Here is a 22,645-nt window from a genome sequence, read left to right as displayed (position 1 = left end):
TCCACACACAGTGCAAAACAGACACACACACAAAGCACCGAAAGCACACAAAACATGCAAATAGCACAGGACGCACACATACACAATGCAAAATATGTACAAAGCAAAACACACACTGCAAACAGCAACAGCTTTGATTAAAGTGCAGTAGTAGAATGAAACTGAATCCTACGGCTTTCAAAGTCACTGCAGCTGACTGAAATGTTTTGCCTAACGTTACCACCTGATTAACACAAATTATGATTGATGAGTGATTTTAAAAGTTTCTGCAGATGATCTATTTTGTTAAACACTGTGAAAGATCACAATAAAAAACATGCAGAAATTGCACATTTTTTTTCTGTATTATCAACTCTTTAATTTGGGATTTTTGTGCATTATTATAGTGGAGTTTTTTTTATTATTGACATTCATTTTATTACTTTTTTGCTTACTTTTGTTTAGTGCTTTGATTCCTGGGAAAAGCCTATATAAACTGTTATTATAATTCTTGTTGTTAATAATGCACGTTTTTTTTCGATATACAAGTTGCACCGGAGCTTAAGTCACAGGGCCTCCCAAACTAGTAAAAAAGAAAAACACCTGTAATTTATACTCCAGAAAGTACTGTAACTGGAATTTGAAGTTAAAATAATGACATAAAAAAGACAACTACATTTCTAGGGTGCCACTCATGATACAGTGAAGAACAAAAAAGTTCTGAACAGATGCCGGGCTTCTTTTGGCTTCCCTCATTTGCTTGCCACAGTGGATCTGCATCTTGATTTGACAGGTTTTGTGCTGGATTCCTTTCCTGACAGAACCTTCTTGCTGGGGGTTAAGGATGCTCATCGCTAAGCTACCATGCTGTCCATTTTCATGTTACAGATAGACGGTTGGTGTTATACTTTAGGAACAGGTGGTCATAACAGATTTACTCTATTTACCTTTCAAAACAAACTGTTTAGAAAGGTGAACGCTTTTCAAACATTTGAAGAAAGTAATCTGAAACTGTCATTTTGGATATAACGGGGAGGGGGGACCCTTTAACCGCAGTCTATCCATGAAATACTAGTGAAGTGATTTACTTTGTGAACTATGCTTTGGTGTGTTTTATGTGATATTGTTTTAGAAGGGGTCAATGTTGGATATTGAAAGTTATCATGAAAGCTAAATCTACAGAAACCTATAAATGCTGAAAGCCAACTGCACCTTTTTTAAGAATACTGTCACATGAAAAACAGACTTGTAATTATGATGAGCGTGTCTTTGTTAGTATTTTGCACACCAATACCGGTATGGAGTTCATGGAAGAAAAAATAAATAAGCCAACCAAAATTAGATTTTATCTTAAGGTCTAATTCCACTGAGATAAAACAAACCACATTTTTTGTCATCCATCCGCCAGGATGAGGGGTAAGGAACTGCGCCCTGTCTGTGCCTGCTTCCACCACTCACATTTTTCTTTTAACACTATAACTTTAGAATACTTTTTCCCCAATCAATTCCAAAATTGGTATTCATATTCATACTTCATCTTCTCTCAGCCTAGGAGTTTTTGGGCCGTCCCTCAGTTGGGATTTTTTCAGCACTAATGTACTCTCTACATTATATCACCGGTGAACAACGTCCATAACCTGTTTCTGACTGATTCCAAAATTTATAAGCACAACTCGTTTCCCCACCCTGTGAACTTTTAGGCCATATAGCACCGTACTCCATCTATACACACAACTGTCCTTTTCTGGATTATGAGTTATACAGCAGTGTTCAGAATAATAGTAGTGCTATGTGACTAAAAAGATTAATCCAGGTTTTGAGTATATTTCTTATTGTTACATGGGAAACAAGGTACCAGTAGATTCAATAGATCTCAAAATCCAACAAGACCAAGCATTCTTAAGGCTACTGAAATGGGCTATTACAACCCGCAATAAAATTATGGAATCACTGGCCTCATAGGATGTTCATTCAGGTTTAATTTGTAGAAAAAAAAAGCAGATCACAGACTGACACAAAACTAAAGTCATTTCAATGGCAACTTTCTGGCTTGAAGAAAACACTATAATGAAATCAGAAAAAAAAAACGGTACTTTTTAGACCAAGCAGAGGGAAAAAAAAAATGGACTCACTCAATTCTGAGGAATAAATTATGGAATCACCCTGTAAATTTTCATCCCCAAAACTAACACCTGCATCAAATCAGATCTGCTCGTTAGTCTGCATCTAAAAAGGAGTGATCACACCTTGGAGAGCTGTTGCATCAAGTGGGACTGACATGAATCATGACTCCAACACGAGAGATGTCCAATTGAAACAAAGGAGAGGATTATCAAACTCTTAAAAGAGGGTAAATCATCACGCAATGTTGCAAAAGATGTGGTTGTTCACAGTCAGCTGTGTCTAAACTCTGGACCAAATACAAACAACATGGAAGGTTGTTAAAGGCAAACATACTGGTAGACAAGGAAGACATCAAAGCGTCAAGACAGAAAACTTAAAGCAATATGTCTCAAAAATCAAAAATGCACAACAAAACAAATGAGGAACGAATGGGAGGAAACTGGAGTCAACGTCTGTGACCGAACTGTAAGAAACCGCCTAAAGGAAATGGGATTTACATACAGAAAAGCTAAACGAAAGCCATCATTAACACCTAAACAGAAAAAAACAAGGTTACAATGGGCTAAGGAAAAGCAATCGTGGACTGTGGATGACTGGATGAAAGTCATATTCAGTGATGAATCTCGAATCTGCATTGGGCAAGGTGATGATGCTGGAACTTTTGTTTGGTGCCGTTCCAATGAGATTTATAAAGATGACTGCCTGAAGAGAACATGTAAATTTCCACAGTCATTGATGATATGGGGCTGCATGTCAGGTAAAGGCACTGGGGAGCTGGCTCTCATTACATCATCAATAAATGCACAAGTTTACGTTGATATTTTGGACACTTTTCTTATCCCATCAATTGAAAGGATGTTTGGGGATGATGAAATCATTTTTCAAGATGATAATGCATCTTGCCATAGAGCAAAAACTGTGAAAACATTCCTTGCAAAAAGATACATAGGGTGAATGTCATGGCCTGCAAATAGTCCGGATCTTAATCCAATTGACAATCTTTGGTGGAAGTTGAAGAAATTGGTCCATGACAAGGCTCCAACCTGCAAAGCTGATCTGGCAACAGCAATAAGAGAAAGTTGGAGCCAGATTGATGAAGAGTACTCTTTGTCACTCATTAAGTCCATGCCTCAGAGACTGCAAGCTGTTATAAAAGCCAGAGGTGGTGCAACAAAATACTAGTGATGTGTTGGAGCGTTCTTTTGTTTTTCATGATTCCATAATTTTTTCCTCAGAATTGAGTGATTCCATATTTTTTTTCCCTCTGCTTGGTCTAAAAAAGTAACCGTTACTGACTGCCACAATTTTTTTCCTGATTTCTTATAGTGTTTCTTAAAGCCAGAAAGTTGCCATTTGAAATGATTTTAGTTTTGTGTCATGTCTGTGATCTGCTTTTTTCTACAAAATTAAACACTGAATGAACATCCTCCGAGCCGGTGATTCCATAATTTTTGCCAGGGGTTGTAGTAAAAAAAAGTAGAAAGGGGATGTTCACAATAATAGTAGTGTGGCATTCAGTCAGTGAGTTTGTCAATTTTGTGGAACAAACAGGTGTGAATCAGGTGTCCCCTATTTAAGGATGAAGCCAGCACCTGTTGAACATGCTTTTCTCTTTGAAAGCCTGAGGAAAATGGGACGTTCAAGACATTGTTCAGAAGAACAGCGTATTTTGATTAAAAAGTTGATTGGAGAGGGGAAAACATTATAGGCTGTTCATCTACATTGATCTCCAATGCTTTAAAATGGACAAAAAAAAAAAAAAAAAACGCGCGGAAGAAAACGGAAAACAACCATCAAAATGGATAGAAGAATAACCAGAATGGCAAAGGCTCACCCACTGATCAGCTCCAGGATGATCAAAGACAGCCTGGAGTTACCTGTAAGTGCTGTGACAGTTAGAAGACACCTGTGTGAAGCTAATTTAAGCATGGTGCTGCAAGCATCATGATATGGGCATGTTTCTCCTGGTAAAGGATGCTCGGCCACTAGGTGCCTTGTTGGGACCCAAGTTCCTTGTAAAATTAACGCAATCACACTTGAATGTGTATGTCATTAATATTAACTACTATATGATTCACTGGATTAGAAAATTTCAACATATAAACATGCAGAGCACAGACATGAAGCAGGGATATATTTACATTTTAGCAGCACTTACAAGGTCTTACTGACATGCTTTGGCTACTTAAATGTCCATTCATTTTTTTTTTTAAATGGCCAAATCATAAGCTGTTCACCATCTACCTTTATATAGAAATCCTTTTGTCGTCATAGACCATAAAAATAAAACCAAATCTGGATTGCATTGTCCACGTTCTGCACATACGTGAAGTCCACTAACCCTGGTGCCAGCAGCATTAGACTGCAGTCCTCAGAAAAATAAATAAGTAAAAAGAGAAAATCCGGTTCGTGCGCTCCTCTGTGGCTGGGCACGACAGGTCCAACATGCATCTGCAGTCGGACTGTGCGTTCACAGTCGGGCTGCACATAAACCTGAGTTCCATTAGATGGCACGACAGGATGCATGGGTACTGTGATCCTTTGGAAGCACTCCGATAAAAAATAACAACATACTGCAATGCTAAAATACCTTCAGCCATATGTGCATAAAAATATGAAACAGAATGTGACCTTTTGACCTGTTAAAATGAGTCAAGGTTCACCATCTTTGAACTTGTCCAAGGTCTGCGGCCCAAGAATGGTCCCTGTGAATTTGAAGACCGTGGCAGTAATAGAAAGGTACTTGTGCTGAGGACAGTCAGATGGATGGACAGACGCCAAGTCTTCGCAATACCCAACCAGGCCATATTTTGGACTCGGCTCATGAAAGAATGAAGCCAAAGTTATGACATCGTCCGTCCAGCACACTGTGCATGCCGGGTGGCTGCTGACCAGCAGCATCAAACTTAATTTTCACTTCTTTCTTCCGAAAAATAAAATGAATCTGGTTCAAGCAGCTCATGCGTCCAGCCCGCTGGCGCTTATTGCTCCCGGTGTATAGTGAGCGCCTTGTATGGCAGCAACCTCACATCAGGGTGAATGTGAGGCATTATTTGTAAAGCGCTTTGAGCATCCAATGCAGATGGAAAAGAGCTATATAAATGCAGTCCATTTTGTGCACGTTGGGTGGGTGCCGGCCAGCTGCAGAGTGGGGTGGCTGGAGACTACTGGACTGTTCAGTCGCTTCCAAAAGCGCTGTTCCTCTCTGATCATATAAAAAGAAGTGTGTGTCAACCCCTCACAAGTTGTCAAGCTGTGTATGTTCTGAGTCGCAGAGACTACATGGTGAGGCGTAACGAGGTGCCTGCCTGATGATTTGGCAAGCGACTTCATCACAGCAAATTTTTTGGTCTATTCAAAAATCAAGCAACCCGTGACAAAGGGGAGGGGATGAGGCGAACCGCATACCGATCTGTCGCAGGCCAGTGAGATACTACCCAAAGGCAGTCATTCGTGGTGCAGCCGCAGCGCAATCCATGTGATAGATGCAAAAATTGGATTTTCGCTGAAAACTTACACATCTGATGATATCCTGGAGCAGTGAGGATGTCAACAAAGGTTGAGACCTTTGTTGACATCCTCATAGACAATGAAAATAAAACTAATAAATCAGGATCGCCTTGTCCACATTCCCCACACAGGTGAAGCCCGCTGTCACTGCCGAAATCCGTCATAGTGACGGAGAACTTTAAACCCTGGCTTTACAGACTTCACTGAAGTAGGCCTGTTGTGCCGATTCATGCTGGCAACTAAATCAATCTCACCAGGTGTCCAGAAGGTGCACTAAAAGGCAGCAATGAAGTGGATGCAGACTGGAGCAATGCTTCCACGGAGAAGCAAAGGATTGACAAAAATAAATAACCATGCAACAAAAAAAAGAGAAGAGCCTGTCAATTTGGTCTGCATGCACGTATGCGCATGCACATATGCGCATGCACGCGTGTGTACGCGCGCACACACACACACGCACGTGTTCTTACTTTGAGGTAAGAGATGTGGTACTCGAGCAAGACCTGCACATTCCCAATACTCTCCTTGGTACCGACGAAGGTGAATGGAACCATCCCCTGTGCCAATAAAGAAAACACACACCAGACGTTAGCGACTCACAGCGCACGTATAGTGACACAAGTAGGACAACACAGTGAAGTGGAGCAAAGGATCAATACCAGAGCATCATTTTATAACCAATTAGCTTCATGAGCTCCAACTGTTAGAAATACTTATGTGCATGTTATGGATCACTTTATAAATAATCTGCCATTCACACAACAAATCAATGGAGCAGCAAACAAAACTAGGACAGTACTCAGACAACAAATACTGTACTACCTCCAATGCTAGATAAACCTGGAATTCTGTTTTGGGATTGATATTATTTGCTGAATGCCTGCAGCTCCGTTTTCTACAATGTAGCAGTTTAGAAATCATTTCCCATTTGTGAATGTGCAAAGTTCTTTTTCAAGCAAACATGCTGCAAAAATAATGAAACGTTTCTAAAAATCAAACAATATACAATGAAGAGTAGGCATATCCCAATCAGAAAAAGCAAAGGAGAGCGTTAGTTTTAAAACATGCAGGGCAGCTGTGTGGTGAAGCAGCAGCAGCCATGACACTCTATTGGTCTGCTGCCACCACACTTATTTGGTCACTTAGGTTCGATTTTTCTGATACCAAATCAAAAAAAAAAAAAAAAAAAAAAAACCTTCATGAGCTGATTCCACCAATCAGGCCTGAATGGCCAGACGGAAGCTGTTGTTGTCAGTTCAGCTGCTCCCGTTATTGTTCAGGGGTCACGACAGCGGATACAGCCAAATCCGCATAGGTATTTGGCACAAGTTTTACGCCAGATGCCCTTCCTGACGCAACTCCAGTTTTACCTGGAGAAACACACACAGCTGCTGGTGTTCCAAAGAGGTCTCCCATCCAAGTACTAGCCAGACACTGCACTGCTTAGCTTCGCGCTGTGAATACTTTCTGGATGCACTGCGTACTCCAGAATAATTTATTTCTTTAATGTTAAGCTTCCAAAATTACAGTGAACAAGCATGTAATAAGATATCGTGACATGCATCACATCATGAAGTTAGCTTGTGTAAAAGTTATTTTTAATCTGAAAAAGATCTCTTACCTTTGGAAATACTTTAATAATGGTAGTAAAAACAAAGCAGTGGGCACTTGCCTCCTGTCGGGGCTGCTTGGTGTCATTGTCTCCTTCTATTCTTACTCTCACCACACCGGACTTGTCCACAATCTCCTGGATGACTTTACCATTCTTCCCGATCACTTTACCTGCAGACAGATAACAAGCAGGGAAAAGTCTGTCAACAGCCACCTTCCAGTGTACTGAACATACACACCTATCATGTGAGTTCACTATTATTACTGCTGACATCTACAGTAGCACATCATCAGTAGTCCTGCACCTTTTATTCAGGTGTAAGCCACATGTTCTTGTAGTTAGAGTCACTTTCAAATGTGGATCTTTTTCACATCACTGTTCAAACATGCAGACTTTATTCCCCAACTCTGCCTTCATTTTTTAAGATTTTGGGTTTGCCTTTCATCTATTTATAATTTGATAATTTAATGATCTGGTGTCTTGTGCTGCACAGCACTTTATTGAGCCACTGTTGCAATAAGACCTAGATTTGAGGTGACGCTACTATCACTGTGTCTGCACTTCAACAGTAGTGGCACAAAGTGCACATGTAAAGGAGGCTTTTTGTGTCTACGTACCCACAAGGTTCCTGGGAACCTGGACAGAATCCTCCAGGAACTCCAGATAATTCCTGGCCTTTTTCACTGCCTCTGCTGTCTGGAAGACAACACTTTGTGAGTAATCCTTTTAGACTGCTAACACACCCAGTAATCCACAGAGAATGTTAACAATTCCGCATGAACAGAAGAAAGATCACATGATGAAATCAACAGTTAGCCTCAAAATATAATGATCTAATATTAAAAAAATAAAGAATGAACGAAACCCACATTTGGTCAAATCAACTGAAAATAAGAATTTGAATGAAAAGTAAAAACAAATCTCAAGAACATGTTAATGACAAGACCCATTGTGTGATATCATACAGTCTGGTTGTGCGGTCTTGACATTCCAAAAATGGAACCAGAATAGTGATATATGACTTCATAGTAGTGTTTAATCTTTAACCAATATCACCAAAACAGCAATTAAATGTCCTCTGTAGATAAGCATGAAGTCAAACTTTGACCTTGCCCTGTAACATCAACTTCTAGCTGTTTTTTTTAACCAAATAATTTTTTGCTTTGCTGACACTCAATCATTCCACCAAGGGTGGTCCAAATCAGAAAAAGTTATTTTGATGATGGGCAAACACGCACTACTGCATGTGCTACTGGTGTGTGTGTGTGTGTATAAATTTGGAAAATACACAATAATAAATGCAAGTAATAATGTGCAAATATCCTTTAATATAACTTTGTAAATTTTTTTACAGGTGGCTTCAGACAAGTCAGGATAGATGTAGAATATTTTGAGTATCACTGACAATCCCAAAAAGTTCTGCTTTAAAAAAAAAAAAAAAAAACTTTTTAAAAACAATGGATAGAAACCATTATCAGTACCACAACCAGTACCATTTCCCCCCACATAATTTATATTTTGTTGTGGAGATTTCTTTTCACTCTGAGAAGAGCAAAGTAAATCTGAAGCTTTTGATCTGATTTCACTAAAATAAACATATCTGCTAATCTGTCCAGATATTGTCCATATTATAGCTTTTCTCTCAATATATCCTTTTTATTATTTTACAATTGTCCAACACTCCCACCTCCCCATATATCCTGAAGGTTCCGGTCTCTTCCTCCAGCTCAATGGCAGTCACTCCTGGGACTTTGCGTGCTTGCTGGATGTTGCTGCCGTGGCTGCCAATTGCCAGACCCATCAGGTCCGGTCTGACCATAAACTCCTCTTGGAAGCAAGACACCATCTGCCTGGAGCTCTACCCAAAAACATGGTCATTAATTTCACAGTCACCTGAGACATCACTTTACCTCAACTGAACAAGAGATCAAAACTATCTACTGTCTAAATCGCTACCGAAAATAAAGAATTAAGCAAATGGTACAGTGACAAAGTGAGGCAACCTCACCCACAGCATCTCCTAAAAAAATGAGCTTTCGTACTGTACAGGTACCATTTGTGTAAAACTATTAAAAAAAAATACCAATGCCACAAATGGAAGTAAAATATTGACATCCATGTGCTTCTTATACTTTTCTAAACTGAAAATGTGAGGGTTTGTTTGCTGCTGACTGACCTCCAGGTGTTTTGTAGCTTCCTGGTTGCGCGACATCAGCAGCAACTTGGTCCTGAGACCGCGCAGATGCATGTCACTCAGCAGAGACACACGCTTCACAGTTGTCTCATTGGTGGACTACACAAACACAAAACAAATATTAACATGGTTTACCTGTTACAACACACAAATAAAACCCCCCCTCCACTTAATCAGCCATTTTACACTTAAAAAAAACACTTCATTGCCACTAGAACAGATTTCTCAAAGTCCTGACCTGCCATACTGTAACTTATTATCAAATGTTCTGTGTACTACACAGCTGTGCTAGGTCAGCAGGACTCATCACTTAAACATGTTTTTTGAATACAGAAGAGATCAAAGCGTTTAAGCTCTTGTACATGAAAGCTACAGCTACTATTTAGAACTTACTTTGTTCAATCAACACAGGAAAAATATACAACACTGTCCCAGAGAAATGTGACTCATTTATGTAAAGGTGACAATTTTTTTTGGTTTCTTCCTTAAAAAAAAAAAAAAATGAAAAAAAAAAATAGATTTGTTTTTGTACTGGGTCACCACAGCGGATTTGACCTGGATTGACATGTTGGTTTGGCACAACTTTTACACCTGATGCCCTTCCTGGTGTAACTCCAGATGGTTTGGAGGATGGGCAAAGGTGGTCCTGAAGCAGAAACTTTCTGTTTTGTAAATAAGTGCAGTAACCAGCTGCAACACCGTGCTGCCAACAAAAATTGATCAAATTAGCAATCCAGGTTCCTGAAGTGGTTTTTAAGTATAAGTAGAACACCACGCTCATACAGCACAAACCTCCACCAATACTAGTTTACAATTCCACAGATTTTTACCTTGGAAAAAAATCTACAAGGTCAAATTCCAGTCAGAAGTAGTTTTTCATAAGCTAAAATAGATGTGATGAAATGTCAGGAGTATATATTTAGTTCATGCACTTGAATCAAAGTTTTTGTGTGGTGTTGTCAGGTTTTGTTTTTTCAAGTTTTTCAGTGTCTGAATTATTTTTCAGATAATTTTCAGAGAACATTGGTTATCCCTACTATGCACAAGTTATCATTGCTTTTTGGCACTTGGTTTCTGAATGATAACTGGAAGATAGACAAACAAGCATAAAATTGGAACCTCCATCCAATTTTGGTGGTGTAGGTAAATCCATAACAGAGAAATGAGAGTGACTGTGACACTTTTGACTGAGATATAATGCAAAATGTACACCAAATGGGCTTTTCAATATTAAATTCAATTGCCCACAAAATCCACAATCTGAATCAGATCCGGTGTCCCGTCGAGATGAGGTGAATGTCGAGATGAGGTGCGTCGCGCTACTGCGCATGCGCACATCATTCTACCCCGGACTTGAAGACGTCACCTATTGAGATGAGGTGCCTCGCGCAACTGCACGTGGAGATGATGTAACTCGCTCGACATGCAACTGCGCATGTGCGTTTTGTTTTTATGTTTTTGTTTTTTCCTCTACCCACCACCGAGAAGTATTCATGCAAGATTTATTTATTTATAGCCTAGTAAGTAAATATTTTCTGTATTTTACGTTAGGAGCATAAATGTATTTATATGTATATTTTGCCTGTCGAAATAAGCTAACTCCAGGTTAAAAATACTTATCGTTTTATAGTGAGTACATTTTATACATTACTACATTCTGATGAACAATTTATACATTTACTTGCCCATCAAAATAAGCGAACTTCGTCAAGTAATTTTTTCAGTGCACGCATGTGCAGTTATGCGAGGAACCTCATCTCGACAGAACACCGGATCAAATATGAAAGTTACTGGAGCACGTTTGATTAAGACATAATGGAAAATATACATTAAGTGGGGTTTTCAATGTTAAATTTAAATGGCCACAAAATTTGTAACCTGGATCAGCACCGGATCAAACTTTGTCAGTCAATAAAGGATACCATCCTACATAATGCCCTCAAAGATGACAGAAATGTGATCTTGTTTGACAGAGTTATGAATTTTTGAAAATTTGTTCAATATTAAAGATAGGGATTTTTCCAATTTGACCTTGAAAATTTAATCAGTTCTTGCCTATCAGGATATGAACCTTCAGTAAAAATTTCATAATAATATATGAAAAATTGTGGACTGTTCACAAACAGACAAACAAACAAACAGGGGCAAAAACATAACATCCTTCAACTTTATTGGCAGAGGTAATAAAATAATAATATGAAGTGACATAAGAATTCAGTGTGGAAACTGTCAAATACAGAAGTAAAAAGGGAGCTCAGAAACACTGGAACAAAACGCTAGTCTTAAAATTATGACAACCCCCAACCAAACGTCCTGAACCTCTGACGATTTTGTCAGGGTGGGTTGTTATAACAACAACAACAACAATAACTCTTATCCAAGATTATGGTGGATATATTTTCTATTAAAAAAAAACACAATACTGTAGATCAGTGTGCTTTCTGGGTCTACCAAAACAATGAATATATCTGAGTGACACTGGAGGACGTCATCATTTCTATTTAAATTTTAGTACTGCAACAGAAGACAGAAGAACCGTTACCACTACGATGAGCTGGCTGGTCTCAGGACAGTATGAGACGTGACAGGCCCCCACAGCTTTCTTAAAGTCCTTATGGGCATGCTCATTCTGGCACCTGTAATTTAAAAACAAACAAGATTAAAGGTCAGCGAATCCTAAAATGTACAGTCCCTATATACATGAAATTTACATAGAGTCTCAGCGTACCTACACTGATAAAGGAAATAATACTGGCTAAAAAGCAAGCAACAGAAATATGTTTTTTTTTTTTTTTTAAGTTCAGGCAAACCAAAGCATAAACAAAAAACCTAAAAAAGACATTTTAAAGAAAAGAGGTAGACCAACAAATGACACCAAAACAGACGTACTCTGTTATTGCAAACTTGGACAAATAATTTCAATCTATTTCAGATTTGTTCCCTTAAAATAAAGGTTGTGTAACTGTGTTGTAATAATACTAACAAAAACTTTTTATTTCAAGTTAAAATATAAATAGGTAGTAAGATTTGCCTTATAAAAGATTCAAGCAAAGTTGATTTTCAAATGTCAACAGGCAAACAGTTCTGAAATGTAGGCAAAGGCTCTAAAGCCTGACAACTTTTTTTAAAACCCTGGCAAGCCTGCATACTGCGAGCGCAGGGTACGACAGAGCACATAAGGTTTAATAAGTGCAGGTGCAGGACTGTTTATTGTACATACGCTTCTTGTAGATCCTGAGGAACAGGGACGGTGCACTTGTGAAGGGAGGACTTGGTGAGTGTTTTGTTTGTGTTGACTGCGCGCAGACGCTCAAACGTCACTATTTCATTGTAGGTGGCATCACAGGCTGCATACTCAATCACAAAAAACTGAAGAGAGAGAATGTGGATTCGTGAGTAATCTTCTTTAACATCAAAGTTTTGGTGTGACTTACCAAGTACTTGTGATAACAACAAAAAAAAATTCATATGAACGGAAACTTTGTAGGAAGAGTGCGAAAATATGACATCAAAATAATAAAACCATGTTCCAAGAACAAAACTCACATCTCCTTTTATCATGCGGACTTTAGCCAGCCACCACCCACAAGGCTCCTGTTCATTGGCCCTGGACAAAATCTGAACGAGTGAGAAAGACAGGAGGTCAAAAAAGAAGGAAAATAAAGAATGAAAAAGAAAACTGCTCGTCTCCTCCTCACCTCCACCTCCTCACCCTCTCCAATCTCCTTCTTTATGTCAGCGGGAGGCGGCATCCTGACGTCACTGTAGGGCACCTGGCGTTCTGGCTGCCAGCTGAAAAGATTAAAATTATGAATACTGAAGAAGAAATACGACACCAGTCAAAAACAAGCAAAAGGTCTACAAACGACATTTTGGATTTTATTAAATGAATAATTCACTTTGAGACTAAAAATAAAAAGAGATTTAGGAATATTACTCCTAAATCTTCCTTTTATTGAGTCTTTCAGACTCATTCAGAAAATGCATATAGGCTATTATATATACATTTTTTAAGATGGTGGACTCTGAAAGTCTAAAGACTGAAACACTGTTTTCTCAGTTAAGATGTTTACCAGCAGTTATACATGATGTTAAACTGAAACTTCTAAAAATAGCCACTCACTTGTTCTCAAAGGCAATGGTGAGAGAATTGTCGTGGACATCTTTGATAAAGCCCTGCAGCACAGAAACACAGACGATGTGAAACTCAGCAATACAACAACAACCAAACTACATTATAAACCTGAACCACCTGCTTCAGTGAGAATTCAAGTAGGTGGCTCAGGATAGGATCAGGGCTTGTTATTGACAGATACCCCACATTATTATTTGGCTGTTACGCTATGCATGCTCTGATTGGTTGATTTCTGGTCTGATATTTTCCCATATCTGACCGGTTACCATGGTCCAGATCACGTATCACATTCATTATAAACTAGAAAGCTAAAAACACAATTAGAAAAACCAAGTTGGACATGACCATACTCCACAAATATCTAAACACAGACTGAAGGCTTACAGCTAACGACCAGATCATCTGTTAAGTTCTTCATGGAAGTGAAGCGAACAGGTCCGACTATGACCCCAAAATGATCAGCAGCTTTCAAATTTGGGCGATACGTAATAGGGGTGCCGGAAAAAATCAATTCACGTCTGAATCGCGATTCTTATTTATTAAGATTCTGAATCGATCCAAAATGTTCAAGAATCGATTTTTAAAAAGCATTTTTTTTTAAACGTTTTCTTGCTTACTTGCGAGGGGAGGGTCCGGCGTGCTTTAAACATTCGTGAGCTGCAGCTTAGCATGGCGGGCGAAGAGCTAATTCAGCCAGCACCATCTTTGCTGAAGGCAAATGTTTGGGCCCATTTTGGATTTTATTATTTGTTGCGTAAGAAGGAGCTTGACATGACTTATGCAGTGTGCAAAATCTGCAAAATTAAAGTCAAGTACTTCTGAAACACTTCAAATCTTCAAGACCACATGCTACGGCATCACCCGGAGCTAAAAGGAGTGGAGCAGCGGTCTCTGCCGACTACTGTCCAGCGCACACTCCATCACTTCACTAAACTGCCACCCATCTCTGAACGAGCAAAGCGGATAAGTGAAATTACATCTTTAAGAAAATGCAGCTTTACAAGGTTAATCAAGTGATTCTAAAGATGTAAATTGATTAACTTGATTAACCTTGTAAAGCTGCATTTTCTTAAACATAAACATTTTTTAAGTACTATAACTATTTCTCAGAGGTCTTTCAATCGAAAATCGATTCTGAATCGAATAGTCACCCCAAGAACTGGAATCGAATTGAATCGTGAGTTGTTGTAAGATTCACATCCCTAATACGTAAATTTGTGTGTGTTTTTATATATATATATATATATATATATATATATATATAAACAAATTATTAACCTCACCTGCTCGGTTAATAATCCTTATTATATCCTGCCGTTTGCTGTTGTGCAGTGATAATGATGACAGGAGATACTGTAATGCTTGTTAACATGACTTTCTTCAAATGATATGTACTCATAATGTCTGCGTGTGTGTGAGCTGACTGACAACCAACTCATATGGACTTCATGGAGAATGCCATTGTTAAAGGGGAAGAAAGGAAAATTTAAAAATTTAACATTTACTGAGGTAACCATGCATGTGTACCCACCCAGGAATCTGCCACCAGATATTCCTAATGATATTTTTATCTATTCCATGGTAATAAGAAGTGGTTTACCAAGTTTTTAGCTTTCCCCATAGTCTTCCATTCTACAGCCATTTAACTCTTGAATGTGTTAGTGTTCTAACATTAAACTGAACCAATTCTCCTTATTCATTTCACTCTGGCCAAAGACCTTGATAATCGGTACAGTATTGTGATTGTGTATTCCCCCCCCATATTTAACAATAGGGGTTAAAAAAAAAAATAAACCTTTCAATTGATGGGATAAGAAAGTGTCCAAAATATCAACGTAAACTTGTGCATTTATTGATGATGTAATGACAGCCATCTCCCCAGTGCCTTTACCTGACATGCAGCCCCATATCATCAATGACTGTGGAAATTTACATGTTCTCTTCAGGCAGTCATCTTTATAAATCTCATTGGAACGGCACCAAACAAAAGTTCCAGCATCATCACCTTGCCCAATGCAGATTCGAGATTCATCACTGAATATGACTTTCATCCAGTCATCCACAGTCCACGATTGCTTTTCCTTAGCCCATTGTAACCTTGTTTTTTTCTGTTTAGGTGTTAATGATGGCTTTCATTTAGCTTTTCTGTATGTAAATCCCATTTCCTTTAGGCGGTTCCTTACAGTTCGGTCACAGACATTGACTCCAGTTTCCTCCCATTCGTTCCTCATGATGTCTTCCTTGGTCTACCAGTATGTTTGCCTTTAACAACCTTCCCATGTTGTTTGTATTTGGTCCAGAGTTTAGACACAGCTGACTGTGAACAACCAACATCTTTTGCAACATTGCATGATGATTTACCCTCTTTTAAGAGTTTGATAATCCTCTCCTTTGTTTCAATTGACATCTCTCGTGTTGCAGCCATGATTCATGTCAGTCCACTTGGTGCAACAGCTCTCCAAGGTGTGATCACTCCTTTTTAGATGCAGACTAATGAGCAGATCTGATTTCATGTAGGTGTTAGTTTTGGGGATGAAAATTTACAGGGTGATTCCATAATTTATTCCTCAGAATTGAGTGAGTCCATATTTTTTTCCCTCTGCTTGGTCTAAAAAAGTAACCGTTACTGACTGCCACAATTATTTTTTCCTGATTTCTTATAGTGTTTCTTAAAGCCAAAAAGTTGCCTTTTGAAATGACTTTAGTTTTGTGTCATGTCTGTGATCTGCTTTTTTTCTACAAAATTAAACAACTGAATGAACATCCTCAGAGGCCGGTGATTCCATAATTATTGCCAGGGGTTGTAGTGTTGATAATACTGCACATACCAAAGATTTAATGTGCATTCGGAGTGGAAGAGCTAATGCGCATTTGAGCAGCTACTGTACATTTGAGAAGTAGAAAAGAAGTACTGATGAGATACAGTAAGGCGGCGACGGGGGGGGGTAACTATTGTGTGGATTAATGCCAGAGGGAGGAATTACAAAATTAATTACACCTCAGTGCTTTAAAAGGACAAAAAAGCAGGAAAATGTACATCACACCTGCCATGACATGGTGACCCCCCTGACACACACACACTAGGGCTGAATGATTTTGGAAAATAATCTAATTGCGATTTTTCTCCTCAATATTGCGATTGCGATTTAATATGCGATTATGTTTCCCCTTCTTATGCATTAAAAAACCACACACGCGCACACACACAACAGAATTAATGAATCCGTTTCATAATAAACAATATATTTTTTTAAAGTGCAAACAACACAATGCAACACAATCAATCAATCAATCAACTTTTTTCTTATATAGCGCCAAATCACAACAAACAGTTGCCCCAAGGCGCTCCATATTGCAAGGCAAGGCCATACAATAACCATGAAAAACCCCAACGGTCAAAACGACCCCCTATGAGCAAGCACTTGGCCACAGTGGGAAGGAAAAACTCCCTTTTAACAGGAAGAAACCTCCAGCAGAACCAGGCTCAGGGAGGGGCAGTCTTCTGCTGAGACTGGTTGGGGCTGAGGGAAAGAACCAGGAAAAAGACATGCCGAGAAGGGGGGCAGAGATCGATCACCAATGATTAAATGCAGAGTGATGCATACGGAGCAAAAAAAGAAAGAAACAGTGCATCATGGGAACCCCCCCACAGTCTACGTCTAAAGCAACATAACCAAGGGATGGTCCAGGGTCACCCGATCCAGCCCTAACTATAAGCCTTAGCGAAAAGGAAAGTTTTAAGCCTAATCTTAAAAGTAGAGAGGGTATCTGTCTCCCTGATCTGAATTGGGAGCTGGTTCCACAGGAGAGGAGCCTGAAAGCTGAAGGCTCTGCCTCCCATTCTACTCTTACAAACCCTAGGAACTACAAGTAAGCCCGCAGTCTGAGAGCGAAGCGCTCTAATGGGGTAATATGGTACTACGAGGTCCCTAAGATAGGATGGGACCTGATTATTCAAAACCTTATAAGTAAGAAGAAGAATTTTAAATTCTATTCTAGAATTAACAGGAAGCCAATGAAGAGAGGCCAACACGGGTGAGATATGCTCTCTCCTGCTAGTCCCCGTCAGTACTCTAGCTGCAGCATTCTGAACCAACTGAAGGCTTTTTAGGGAACTTTTAGGACAACCTGATAATAATGAATTACAATAGTCCAGCCTAGAGGAAATAAATGCATGAATTAGTTTTTCAGCATCACTCTGAGACAAGACCTTTCTGATTTTAGAGATATTGCGTAAATGCAAAAAGGCAGTCCTACATATTTGTTTAATATGCGCATTGAATGACATATCCTGATCAAAAATAACTCCAAGATTTCTCACAGTATTACTAGAGATCAGGGAAATGCCATCCAGAGTAACGATCTGGTTAGACACCATGCTTCTAAGATTTGTGGGGCCAAGTACAATAACTTCAGTTTTATCTGAGTTTAAAAGCAGGAAATTAGAGGTCATCCATGTCTTTATGTCTGTAAGACAATCCTGCAGTTTAGCTAATTGGTGTGTATCCTCTGGCTTCATGGATAGATAAAGCTGGGTATCATCTGCGTAACAATGAAAATTTAAGCAATACCGTCTAATAATACTGCCCAAGGGAAGCATGTATAAAGTGAATAAAATTGGTCCTAGCACAGAACCTTGTGGAACTCCATAATTAACTTTAGTCTGTGAAGAAGATTCCCCATTTACATGAACAAACTGTAATCTATTAGACAAATATGACTCAAACCACCGCAGCGCAGTGCCTTTAATACCTATGACATGCTCTAATCTCTGTAATAAAATTTTATGGTCAACAGTATCAAAAGCAGCACTGAGGTCCAACAGAACAAGCACAGAGATAAGTCCACTGTCCGAAGCCATAAGAAGATCATTTGTAACCTTCACTAATGCTGTTTCTGTACTATGATGAATTCTAAAACCTGACTGAAACTCTTCAAATAGACCATTCCTCTGCAGGTGATCAGTTAGCTGTTTTACAACTACCCTCTCAAGAATCTTTGAGAGAAAAGGAAGGTTGGAGATTGGCCTATAATTAGCTAAGATAGCTGGGTCAAGTGATGGCTTTTTAAGTAATGGTTCAATTACTGCCACCTTAAAGGCCTGTGGTACATAACCAACTAACAAAGATAGATTGATCATATTTAAGATTGAAGCATTAAATAATGGTAGGACTTCCTTGAGCAGCCTGGCAGGAATGGGGTCTAATAAGCATGTTGATGGTTTGGATGAAGTAACTAATGAAAATAACTCAGACAGAACAATCGGAGAGAAAGAGTCTAACCAAATACCGGCATCACTGAAAGCAGCCAAAGATAACGATACATCTTTGGGATGGTTATGAGTAATTTTTTCTCTAATAGTCAAAATTTTGTTAGCAAAGAAAGTCATGAAGTCATCACTAGTTAAAGTTAATGGAATACTCAGCTCAATAGAGCTCTGACTCTTTGTCAGCCTGGCTACAGTGCTGAAAAGAAACCTGGGGTTGTTCTTATTTTCTTCAATTAGTGATGAGTAGAAAGATGTCCTAGCTTCACGGAGGGCTTTCTTATAGAGCAACAAACTCTTTTTCCAGGCTAAGTGAAGATCTTCTAAATTAGTGAGACGCCATTTCCTCTCCAACTTACGGGTTATCTGCTTTAAGCTACGAGTTTGTGAGTTATACCACGGAGTCAGACACTTCTGATTTAAAGCTCTCTTTTTCAGAGGAGCTACAGCATCCAAAGTTGTCTTCAATGAGGATGTAAAACTATTAACACAACAACAATGCAAACAAACTGACTTTACTTGTTCAACTTTAGTTTTATGTAAGCCTATGTAGGTGTACTCTTTTTAAACACTGAACTTTAAACACTGAACCTTATAGATTTATAACAATCTATAAATAAACACAATTACAGGTATAAAACAAATAACGCTTACTGATCTCAACATGGTGTTGCCTCGTGAGGTAGCAACTGTAGCAAGGCAGGTTCTGCACAATACCTGACGCTGCGCTGCATCTTCATTTTTAAAGGCAAAATAATTCCACACAACTGACGTGCTGCCCCTCTTTGGTTCCAAAATTTGAGCTGTGTCCGCTTCTGTCGAGCCTGAAGCCATTGTACAACAGGTTAGCGCAGTGCTACTGCTAACTACACGTTGTGGCTGCTTTCTTTGCTCAGCTTGCACTCAAATCTCGTGCGTTACGAGATCACGTTTCAAATCGCGTCCTTTGCGATTAGGAAATCTTGTTCTATGATATCGCGATATTATCGTAAATGCGATTAATCGTTCAGCCCTAACACACACATACAAATAATTAATTGATTTTGTCAGCTGTCAATAGTATTGGGACAGGTTCATCCAGGAGTCAGCAAGACCTCATTTACGACATTCTTTAGGCGATTAGGGATGTGGCAATGAAAGGGGTTGAGATAACATTGATGGAGGTTCCAGGGCATATAGGTATCCCAACAAATGAGAAGGTGGATAGGTTGGTCAAAAAAGCAGTGACAAATGAAAACATAGACATCAGTATCAATCTTTCCAAAGCAGAGGGCAAGTGTATTGTCAGGAGGAAAATTAACTTACAATGGCAAAAATGCTGGAAGCAGGAGAGTAAGGGTAGGCATTTATTTTTTCTTGCTTTTCTGTTTTTTTTGCTCCTAATTTTGTGGTTATGACTCAGACTGTGTGCACTGACCACACCCCCCAAAAAAGAAGCGGATTGGCATGATTTATGAGAGCCTCATTTTCAGGTCGGAAAAGCCGGACACTCCAAATATTATGTCCAACAGACTGTGGTAGACCGCAAAAAAAACAACAACAACAACAACAACAAAAGAAACAAAAAGCCAATTCCCAAATACAGTATTCATATTCATCAGAGTGTGTACAGTACAACAGCCGTCAACAAACACAGCAAATCAGATTCAACAGGGACAAACAGAAAACAGATTAAATCATGAAGTAGTGCCGAAAACAGAGTAGGAAACGAAACATACACAAAGCAGAGTGCTGAGGAAAGGGGAGCCAGCAGGTCTTGAAATAGCTGTAAACAAAGTGTGTGTGGTGACACTCCTGACATACCAACTGGTCGGGATTGACAAGCAACAGCTGTGTGTGTGTCTGTCTCGCACGCACACACACACACACTTCGGCAATATCTCAGACATAATAAAGTATCAAATAATAGACAACCGTGTAGTGCCTACACCCTTCCTAAAAATCAACATCACCACCAGCCAAAAACCACATGATCTGTCAAATACTAGCGAAAGTTGTAATATGCTTATTATTTATCTCCAGTTCTACTCAGCTGTGTTTAACCCTTAATTTACTCCGATGTCAACAACTAGCGCGCTAGCACAAAGAATTTACCACCGAGCGAAAGGACAAAAACGCGTTTACGTCTTATAACGGAGACGCTTATCGCCGACATAAAGCTCCCTTCGCCGTAAATATTAATGTTGATACCAAATGACGAAGCGTTCGCTCGGTCAGATCAGACAGCTAGCGTTCACCTAGGCTACTACAGCTAGCATATGCTAATAACAAGCAAGCGCGTGCGCTTTAAAATTAAAGGGGAAAAAATTGTCGTCCCGCGTCGAATGTCTGCTGACACGGTGGATCGTATCGTATATTGTGGTGTCTGACGGTGTGTAATATGACGGTATTTACCTCGTAATAAGCCCCGTTGGAACCACGAACCTCCACCGCCAGGTCCTCCATATTGGACACGCAAAGCATGCTGGGACAACAGGTGCTCTGATTAGCATCGTGAGCAGAAGATAACACGGCAACAGCTCTAAGAGAGGAAGAAAGAAGCCAAAAATATTAGCTTTATGAAACAAGCAAACAAAATGCTCCTGTGAAAAACAAATGGTAAAAAAGCCATATGAGAGAAACAAACAACTCCATGACACAAACACACAAACAACATGACTAATGTGGCCATGAGAAAACAAAACACGCCACGACATAAACACAAATATGGTTATGAGAAAAGCAAACAAAATATTCCATGACACAAACATGACTAATGTGGCTATGAGAAAACAAAACACTCCACGACATAAACACAAATATGGTTATGAGAAAAGCAAACATAATATTCCATGACACAAACATGACAAATGTGGCCATGAGAAAACAAAACAAAACACTCCACGACATAAACACACAAATATGGTCATGAAAAAAACAAACAAAACATTCCATGACACAAACAACATGGCCATGAGAAAAAAAATTCTCCATGAAACAAACACACAAGCAACATGGCCATGAGAAAACAAATAACTCCATGACACAAATGGCCATGAGAAAAAAAAAAACACTCTGACAAACAACATGGCCATGAGAAAACAAACAACAAAAACACTCAATGACAAACACATAAACAACATGGTCATGAGGAAAAAAAAAAGATCTGTGACACAAATAACATAGCCATGAAAACAAACAAAAACACTATGACACAAACACACAAACAACATGGCCATGAGAAAAACAAAACGATCTATGACAGAAACAACATGGCCATAAGAAAACCAAAAAAACAAACAAAATGCCCCATAAGGCAAACACACAACATGGCCATGAGAAAAAAACAAACAAACAAAATGCTCCATGACACAAACACACAAACAACATGGCCATGAGAAAACAAACAACAACAAAAATACTTGATGACACAAATACATTAAATCATGCCATGAGAAAAAAAAATGCTCTATGACACAAACAAACAACATGGCCATGTGAAAAAAGCTATCTATGACACAAACATAGCCATGAGAAAACAAAAACAAAAAACACTCCATGACACAAACACACAAACAACATGGCCATAAGAAAACCAAAAAAACAAACAAAATGTTCCATGACACAAATACACAAACAAAATGGCCATGAGAAAACAAAAAAAAAAAAACAAAATGCTCCATGATGCAAACACACAAGCACCATGGCCATAAGAAAACCAAAAAAAGAAAAACAAACAAAATTATTCTACAAGAGAGAAATAACAACAAAAAATTCCTATGAGAGAAACAAACAAAATGGCCACGAAAACAGCGGCCTGGGCACACGTTGAAGAGTTTACCATTG

The 22,645-nt window shown here is 39.0% G+C and overlaps 1 protein-coding gene across 2 annotated transcripts in view; it reads right to left on the bottom strand.

Moving 5' to 3' along the window:
• Positions 1-21,350, bottom strand: part of fxr1 (fragile X mental retardation, autosomal homolog 1) — a 34,765-nt gene extending 13,415 nt beyond the window's left edge. Inside the window, exons 1-11 of one of the 2 annotated variants that reach the window (XM_034179467.1) lie at positions 21,215-21,350; positions 13,543-13,595; positions 13,118-13,211; positions 12,966-13,037; positions 12,640-12,788; positions 11,962-12,055; positions 9,402-9,518; positions 8,913-9,083; positions 7,843-7,921; positions 7,286-7,395; positions 6,084-6,170 (exon numbers count right to left, since the gene is read on the bottom strand). In XM_034179467.1, the coding sequence (XP_034035358.1) occupies positions 6,084-6,170; positions 7,286-7,395; positions 7,843-7,921; positions 8,913-9,083; positions 9,402-9,518; positions 11,962-12,055; positions 12,640-12,788; positions 12,966-13,037; positions 13,118-13,211; positions 13,543-13,595; positions 21,215-21,283 (1,095 nt within the window). In that variant the 5' untranslated portion in view covers positions 21,284-21,350. The remainder of the gene's footprint in view (positions 1-6,083; positions 6,171-7,285; positions 7,396-7,842; positions 7,922-8,912; positions 9,084-9,401; positions 9,519-11,961; positions 12,056-12,639; positions 12,789-12,965; positions 13,038-13,117; positions 13,212-13,542; positions 13,596-21,214) is intronic. The other variant, XM_034179468.1, reaches the window with a different exon arrangement.
• Positions 21,351-22,645: the final 1,295 nt, after the last annotated feature.

This window comes from Thalassophryne amazonica, chromosome 10 (assembly GCF_902500255.1).
Source record: "Thalassophryne amazonica chromosome 10, fThaAma1.1, whole genome shotgun sequence".
NCBI classification, from domain to species: Eukaryota; Metazoa; Chordata; class Actinopteri; order Batrachoidiformes; family Batrachoididae; genus Thalassophryne; species Thalassophryne amazonica.
This window is presented reverse-complemented; position numbering and strand designations above follow the sequence as displayed.